This window comes from Zophobas morio, unplaced genomic scaffold (genome assembly GCF_036711695.1).
Source record: "Zophobas morio isolate AGI-343-1 ecotype UQ-CSIRO unplaced genomic scaffold, CSIRO_AGI_Zmor_V1 ptg000021l, whole genome shotgun sequence".
Classification (NCBI taxonomy): domain Eukaryota; kingdom Metazoa; phylum Arthropoda; class Insecta; order Coleoptera; family Tenebrionidae; genus Zophobas; species Zophobas morio.
In genome coordinates, this window is record NW_026972126.1 from 3,445,952 (window position 1) to 3,454,848 (window position 8,897).

At 31.5% G+C, this 8,897-nt stretch overlaps 1 protein-coding gene across 1 annotated transcript; it reads right to left on the reverse strand.

Annotated features, from left to right (window-relative positions):
- On the reverse strand, positions 1-8,347 carry LOC135131588 (pickpocket protein 28-like). The gene is made up of 9 exons (XM_064059398.1): positions 8,148-8,347; positions 7,845-8,087; positions 7,625-7,724; positions 4,711-4,859; positions 4,460-4,664; positions 2,047-2,317; positions 1,941-1,994; positions 1,713-1,878; positions 1-97 (listed from the first exon to the last, which is right to left on the reverse strand). Exons 1-9 carry the CDS (start codon positions 8,345-8,347, stop codon positions 1-3), a joined length of 1,485 nt encoding a protein of 494 aa, XP_063915468.1.
- Between the last annotated feature and the right edge of the window lie 550 nt (positions 8,348-8,897).

Below are 8,897 nucleotides of genomic sequence, written 5' to 3' on the forward strand. Positions count from 1 at the left end.
CTAGCCCCCGACATTAGTTAATTCTCGTGAAAAGTTAGTCCGAGATAGTTTAGACCTAGCACCAGCTAGCACCATTAATCTCATACCTAGCACCACTCTGCAAATATAAAAAAAAATAAAAAACCAAAAAAAAGTAGCCCCACTTTTTTTCTTTAATGTAAAAACTGGAACTAAAACTCGCTGGGTTCATTAAAAAAAAGTGTGTTTTTATTCAATAAAGCCATGTAATAAAGGGTTATTTAGAGAACAGATCAACTGTAACGTATAGGTAAGTAGGTAAATATCTCGCAAACATGGGGGCGCGAATTTGGTCATCTGTCTCACGTGAAAAAATATGTAGGCACGGCTCTGAAGTTCAGTACCTCATAATTATCTCGTAAAATAATCTTAATTGGTCTATATTTGTCTTCGGAGCGTCGGCCTAACCGTTGAATGTTTAAATTGTCATTGTCATTGACATACGTTGGTACAATGTGGTGAAATACTTCCTTAATAGCAGAAAGGTCGTTTATCAGGTGCCTGTGATTGACTGAGGCTATTCTGTTGTTCAGAAACCCCAAACATGATTAGGTTTGAATTATCTGGTCGCTTAATGCTTGTTGACTTTAAATTAGACAACTGAGTCTCGAAGTCTGTTTTTATTTTATTTAAAATTTTTAAATTATGAAAATTCAAGTAATACGTAATCCGATTTACACTATAGTATTTGCTGAAATTAAAAAACCACTAAGCATTTTACCTTGAAAATACAACTGACAACACTGGTATTAAATTTTAAGTTAGAAATGGGGAGAAAAAAAGATATTATAGGTTATGACATGGAGGTCCATGTTAACTAATTTATACTTAGCTGCAGATTTTGGAAGGGTTTTGACGTTTTAAAGGGAGATACTAAACTCAAATTCTCCAAACGTTAGTATAATTGACTCAATTTGTTTGTGCTTTCCTGCTATGACATTTGTTGACGTTTCAGTGGCATAATATGAAAGTCACCACTGGACTTCTTTTTGGAACTGAAATCAACAAGTGGTAGTTTTTTTACTTTTGGTAAAAACTGTATGATATTTTGATATATAAAAATCTAATTTTAACGTGAATAGATGCAGAATGACAAAACTTTTATGATAAACTGTAAAAAATTCATCTATGAACTTTTTATGAAATCCGCAGGTTTGTGATTAGTGATACTGATAACGTGATAACACTGATAACAGTGATAATTGACAAGACTACGGTAAATTCTCGCATCTAAAATGCAATGCTTTTTCTAGGCTAACACCCAACAATAGAAGAACATTTCGAACATTACTCTTTTATTAACATACAAATCTTAAAACTAATGCATCAAACGAATACACTAAAATAAAAGAAAATTAGATTGATGTTTTCCTACTAAACTGTTTCAGGGATTTCTTGGAGTGTTATTTCGTCCTTCAGTTTAAGGTCCTGACCAACTTCCATGTATTTTTTTATTGCAGAAAATGCGCAAACAACAAAAGTAAAGGATTTCACAACTCGAAAGCAATGAAAATCCTGTAAATAATCCTAAAACGCCTCCGAAGCTGGAAATTAGATCAGATATGCCATACAGCTCGTTTCTTTCCATTGTTTTAACCTGCTCCTCTTTAAAATAAATATGCAGAAGACTCCAGGCCCTACTAAATTTTAGAGAGTATATTCATATAACTATTTCAAACCGGTTTCATAGGTACCTGTTACTTTCAGTATCCGCGTATTTCAATGATTTCAGAAACTCTTTCTCATAATAATTATCTTGAGAAGTTTCTATGGTAAATTTCAAATTTGAACAGTCAGGTTTACAATCACAAATGTTCGATACATCTTTGTTATATTCCGTATGTCTACTGAATAAGGTACCTGTTTAATTACCAATAAAATTATTAGAAATCAATTTACATACATCTTGAGATTATGCTTACTTTCAATATCACACTTGTGAAGAGGGTAACCACAAATGGCAGTTGCATTATCCCCTATTGTTAAAAATAATATAAAATTTTATATTAAAATATATAGCATACTTACTCGGCATGAAATATTCAACACAGCCACATTTTTTCAAGGTATGATTAGTTCGACATTCAAGTAAACAGTTAGATTGTGTGTACATTTTAAAATGTTTCAGAGGGCGTTCATCATGCATGTAGCACTTTCTTTTGTTAGGCCCAAATTTTCTGAGATCTTTAGATGTGTGAACAATTTCAGCTTCCATTGCAGCTGCAACAACTTTATTGGAAGGCATACGAAAGTAATGTTTTCTAAGGAGAGGTACATCCCAAGGGCTATGAATTAAAACCTACAAATAGAAAATACTAATAATATTTAGATAATAAAAGTAATATTGTTTAGAAAACAACAAGTTACTATTTTATTTTTTAATTAGCAAGTTGTTTACTTGCTAATTAAATAATGAAAAAAAATGAAAAAAAATGATGAAAAATAAAATGCTTTAAATAAATCATATACGATTGTTAAAACCAGTTGATACTAATTACTAATTTTATTAAAATATTTTTGTGTTTTAACTTCTCGAGCTAAGGAAGTATAGTAATCGAGTCCATCGGCCGAATTGCGACTTTCATATTTTTTTACTTCCAGAGCGGAAGCTAAGAAATGGTTACTTTCATATTTTCTCGATGTTTAGTTATTTTTTCATACTTTAGAGGCCGACTATACAAAATAGGTCCCCAATTATGTTGCCTATCTGTCTGTCATCTGTTTGTGTCGATTTTATTAGATATATAATCTTCGAAACTACTGGACCGATTGTTGTTACATTTTACTTTAGGAATATCGTGTAGATAGTAAATGGTGTGACGTGAAGACGTCAACCCAAAATTTAGGATAGTTAATGTCACTTAAATTTTATTACGTAACCTGCTCTTACAGTTGATGTCACTAGATATCAAAATTTCTGAAAAGAAATCAAAATTATACAACAATGTTTTACAATTCAACTTTCAAATTGCAAAACCAAACGCTCTGGAATTTTGCAAACGTTTGACGGTTCTCGTAAATATAGTAAACCTTTAATAAAAGTTTATCAGTACATCCTTTCCCAAAAAATTCAAGGCGTCATCTAAAAATTTTTGCCGAATAAATCCTATCTAAAATGTGCAAAAAAGAATTAATCTATACCTCTCGTTTATCAGTGCATTCATATTTTTTAAATTTACGTATAGCGGGTTACTTAAACAAATTAATGTATGAAAAAAATTTATTTTACTGGTCACATCAAAAACGGCTCACCTCTTTTTCTCAAAAATTTGAGAATACTCGTAGAGTAATAACTATTATTGCTAGAATTACACTGCATCTATCCAAATAGACATGGGCGTCTTGTTGAAATGATGAGAAGTAAGAGTAGTTCGTCAACCGACTATTGTAAGTCTGTCCGTCTGACCGTCTGTCTGCCGTCCCAGATTTTTATTAGGCAGATAATCTCAGAAAGTACAGGGCCGATTGTTATTAAATTTTGTATTTGTATTAGGAATATCATGTAGATGGTAAAAGGCTAACCAAAATTTATCTAATCCTCCCAACCAACAATGTGATGACGTCACTTCAAAATTGTACATAGTAAATGGGTTTTAAATTGTATAAAATAACATAGTCTTACACATATAGTTTATGATGCCGTGTTGAGTTGAAATCTTGGGGATGTTTTAAAATTATCAAAGCCATGGTAAATTTTTGATCAAAACGTATTTGATCATCTCCCCTAAAAAATTGATGACGCCACCCCAAAATTTTGCTGAAAAAATCTTAAATCTGCAAAGTATGATGACTATCATAAGTCTATACTTGTGATTTATCACTGCATTAATATTTTTTAGATCTGCTGATACGGGGTTTCTGAAAAAAATTAATGACTGAGTCAATCAAAGCGGATTCGTACACCACACCTGTAGGAGTATATTGTCACATAACAGTTAATTCAAATAAACAAAAAATTCTTCTACAATCTACATGATATTTCTAATATGCATACAAAATTTGGCAACAATCGGTCCAACAGTTTCAGAGCATCCAAGAAATATTAATGGAATGATAAATCACAAGAGTTCATGAACAGACTCATGTTACAATTTAGATAGGATTTATTCAGCAAAATTTTGAGCTGACGTCATCAATTTTTTTGGAAGGGGTACATAAATATATTTTGATTAAAAATTTATCATGTTTATCATAGCTTTAAAACGTCACATTATTGGTGGGGATGATTAGACAAATTTTGGTTAGCGTTTTACCATCTACATGATATTCCAAATATAATTACAAAATTTGGCAACAATCGATCCAGCACTTTCGGAGATTATCCGTCGGTCGACGGATTCGATTACAATACTTCCTTCTCTTACGCTCGGAAAGTAAAAATTAATAAAATTGCTTGAACTAATCTGTAAACTTTAACCGCATACAATACGACAGGTCTTACCCGAAATCCATGAAGAGGACCAGTACATAGAGGATCGTCCAATCCTTCGTCAAAACTAAAAAATACCGTAAATCCATTATCAACCCCAGACATTAACGCTCTTCTGGGATACGCAACGACGCCGGCATTTTCTTTGTATCCGGTTTCCATATCAAAATAATCTGCAATTTTGTGGGGAACGTGATAATATTGATCATAATTATACCTGCAAATAATTATTTATATAAGTTTTTAAACAGTATTCAACTTACACGTGGTCCTTAAATATGTCCTCTCGCCCAAAAATATTAAACGAATAACATAATCCCTCATCTATAATAACAGGCGTAAATAATTTCTCACAGTAAAATTCGTCGTTGTAGAAACATGTCGCAAACATATCCGTTGGGTCAATTTTAGTCTAGAATGTAAAAATAGTTACCTACGTATCAAACTAATTAATTTTAACTATTACCTAATGATAATCTAACAAAAACCCAGACAGCTATTTTGACAGAATTTTGCATTGGATCAATTTGTCCATTTTGTATTATTTAAGTAAATTTTTAACGAAAATAACGATGGTTGGAATGTTTACTTCCTGAGCGTAAACTATCCGGTGACCGGTTAATTTAAATTATTTTCTCTAGCTTTCGTCGGAATGTCTGGGGTCCTTTAACTTGGTAACACCAAGTTAATGATTTTTAGTTAAAAGCTAGCACCTCGTTGTTCTAGCCTAGCACTATCTATCAAAAGACTAGCACTATATAATTATTGAAACGGTAGTCCAACGACATTACTTAATACCCGTGAAAAGTTAATTCGAGATAGTTTAAACCCAGCACCAGTTAACACCATTAATTTTATGGCTAGCACCACTTTGCACTAATTAAAAAAATATGTTGAAAGTTGTTTCGACAAAACTTCACTCGCACCGAAAGTACAACGAAACATATCCAGTATTTTAGAGATGTGTTTTTTCTTTACACAGTTTTGTGAAGACGTCATCAATATTTTTGCAAGGACATCATACAAGATCCATCATACTTTGCACGTTTAAGACAGGATTTGTTCAGCAAAATTTTGAGGTGACGTCATCAATTTTTTAGGGGGGGATGAGTAAACATAGTTTAATCAAAAATGTACCCTGCTTAAATTTAGCATGTTTATGATAACTTTAAAACATCTCCAAGATTTCAAAGCATTCGATTTTGTAGTTCCTGATTAAATCAATAAAATAAATTCACACATTCATTACCTAGAGCTACAGAAGCATTATATATATTTTCATTATATCTCAAATGAGATTTACTTTGCAAAATTTTGCGATAACTTCATCAAGTTTGTGGAGTAGATGGCTGATAGATTCTGGCTTAAAATGTGTACTAAATTTCAGATCAATCGAATTTACCGTTTTTTAAATAAAATAAAAGTTTATTGTATAATTTTTAATTTTCGGCAAGTATTTTTTTTAAGATATCACTGGATTGGCAAGCAATATTTAAGGATATTGTCTTATCAGCGCTATTTCCGCGAATGTCTGATTGTTGCCTGTTTCGCAACTTTGACAGAATATGGAAATACGAGTTTTCCATTTCGGTAGATCTGTTGATCATGTGCTGTCCACGTGTTTGTAAATCGGGTGTCAATAAGTATGAGTGATTCCCAATGAAATTTAAATCTTACAATAATTATCATTTTTCTTTTGATCTTTAAGATTACTGTATACAACTCGTTATGTTCTCTTTATTTTAGAACAGCAAACAACGTCTGATTTTTACGTATATATTATAGATTTATTATATATTTGCACTGAATTATCTAAGCATTTTTAAACAGGAGTATAAAACCTTGTTATCGTCAATAATGTGAGGACTCCTAGAAAAGCAAAAAAAAAAAACATCTTATTAAAATGGCACAATCAATTATTATTTTTCAGTATTAAAGGAAAATGCAACTCTTTGTTCACCGTAAAGTAACATAATTTCTTCCCGCCTCAAGTGAATTCCCATTTAGTATGTATGTGTTTGTAAAAAAAAGTCGTACAAAACAATTTTAGAATTTATTTTTGAAATCAAAAAATCGATCGTTAACATTTGACACACGTTTAAACTTACTACTACAAACTAATGTAAGATGAGTAATAAAGAACGATCAGAATTTACTGTCATCGCAAGATAAATTTGAAATTTATGTCATAACTTCATAACACAATCCTCTGTGTCTGTGCTTCAATAAAAAGTATATGGACATTTTTACTGGTTGTTATAACTTATAACATAACATACTGATGGTAAATACTTCTTGGCACTTTAAAGTCGAGCCCTGTCTTACAACTTTGGAAACGCTACAGGTACAGCTTTGAAATGTCAAAACTATAGGACATAGGTAAACAATTTTAAAAGGCATGGGGTGACCCCTCTCTTACGAGTTTAAATTTAAAAAAATGAAACATCTTTTTTAGAATTAGACAACCTTATCATGGTTCAAAGTGGTGTGTTTTGAAACACGTTTAGTAGAAATAAAACAATTACTTCTATCACGAGTTCCAAGAGGTATATATTAAGCATTTATTGAGCCAAAATATTTTTTAAGTATGCAATAAATATGTTTGTTTCTTTTTATTGTATCTATAACTTTTTTATAATTATTTGGTATCATATGTAGAATGAAATAAGCTTTCAAAGAAGGGGTTGCATGAATTTAAATACCATTTATGATTTATTATAATGTCAATGTTTGGACATTGACACACATTCGATTGCTCATCAACATGCTTTAAATTTCAAAGCTGGATCAGGAGCGGTATAAAGCGGAGAGGCAGATTTTTACTAAAAATTCTAAATTATTAAAAATTGTCTTTATAAATCATGCGGAACTGTTTAGAGAAAGTAAATTTAGACTAGCTCTTGTTATACAGAACACGCTTTTTTAAGCACTTCTGTATTGATAATACTTATTTTAAATGAAAATTTTATATATTGTACATTTTTAAAACAAACAGTTATAAATAAATGGGTAGGCAATGAAATTGTGCATCATTGGTGTTTGGTGTAATAATATCTACTGAAGCACAAAATATTTTAGGTGCACAAATACTCGTAGTTTCCCTCTTTGTTCAGTTTGTTTGATTGGGGTGTTAAATAGTTAAATATAATTAGGTACTCCTACTTAATTGTAACTTACTTCACTTATGGTTTTAAAGAATTGGTTGTCCAGGGTTTCATTTTCAAATATGTTAAAATGATCTTCACACACAAGACTTAGATGGTGAAACATCGTTAAACTATAAACAATATTGGCATAATTTAGTAATAAGTAGCGCAATAAGCAAAAAATTATTAATATAAGCATAAATAAAACTAAATTGAAAAAAAAATTAACTTAAACTTTGTAAACTACTCACTTTGTTTTGTCCACTTCTTTGCCATCGTCTATCCGATAATAGAGATCGCTATAGTTGAACGCCTGTTTACTATATTTTCCTTCTGGACAGATAGTAACTGCAGGGAACGGGATTTGATACAGTGGTGTATCTTCAGTTGCAAAACTAACAACCACCGGACTATTCTCATATTTATACACTACATCGTTAATCATATAGACACAGCCACCTAATGAAATCATCAAAAGCAAACCCCAAACAATCCTTAAATGCACGATAATTCACATAAAAATTATTGTTCATATGCTTAAGGCAATCACTCACTTTTCAGGTGTTGAACGTTTTTCGGCAACATACCGGAATCCGTGAAGGCCTGTTACTTCAGCATATTCTCTTAAATACTTTCTCAGATTGTGCCAGAATCCTTCTTCATTCTTTGTACATGATTTAGCGATTTCTTTAGTTTCTCTTTCATTAATTTCGTAAACAGTCATTCTGTGGAAACACTTGCGCACTAAATTCATTTCTGAATATGTGGGATAAGTTTAGTATTACTAAAGTTAAAAGCAGATTTCAAAGACAAGGCCATCGCATTCCGCTCTTTGTAAATTTGGTGGGATTTTTTCCGGTTGTTAGGTAGTAGTGATTTCAGCAAAGATTTGTTAGTAGTCGTTTGAATTTCACCGCCGATCCATTATCTTCAAATATTTATTTGTGGTTTTCGAAGTGGGATATGTCAAGGGTTTATCTTGGGGCCATTGTGCTTGCAGGTTTTATTTCATACGTACAGCATATTTCGAAATTTTTGTAACGTACGTAATTACTAATTATGTTTGGTGACGATATTCAGTTATATTTGAGTTTTTATCAAAAGGATGCTTAAGTGAACAAGAATTAATCAGTTCAAATTATCAGAACTTTTTCAGTGGATTATGTAACACCTTATGCCTTAATTTTACCAACTGGTACGTTAAAGTACTTATAATATATGGAGTACGGACTTTTGGTGCAAATATTAAACAAACTGAAAATGTGAAATCTGGAAAACTTTAGATTCTCACGTTTTTACTTGAC

Bases quoted from the DNA above. Each gene is read 5' to 3' on its own strand.
- LOC135131588 (XM_064059398.1), bottom strand. From the start codon at position 8,347: ATGAATTTAGTGCGCAAGTGTTTCCACAGAATGACTGTTTACGAAATT. The intron at 4,665-4,710 runs GTAAGTTGAATA...AATTATTTGCAG, and splicing joins GACATATTTAAGGACCACGT to GTATAATTATGATCAATATT. The intron at 98-1,712 runs GTACCTATGAAA...TTATATTTGCAG, and splicing joins GCGGATACTGAAAGTAACAG to AGTGGTGCTAGGTATGAGAT.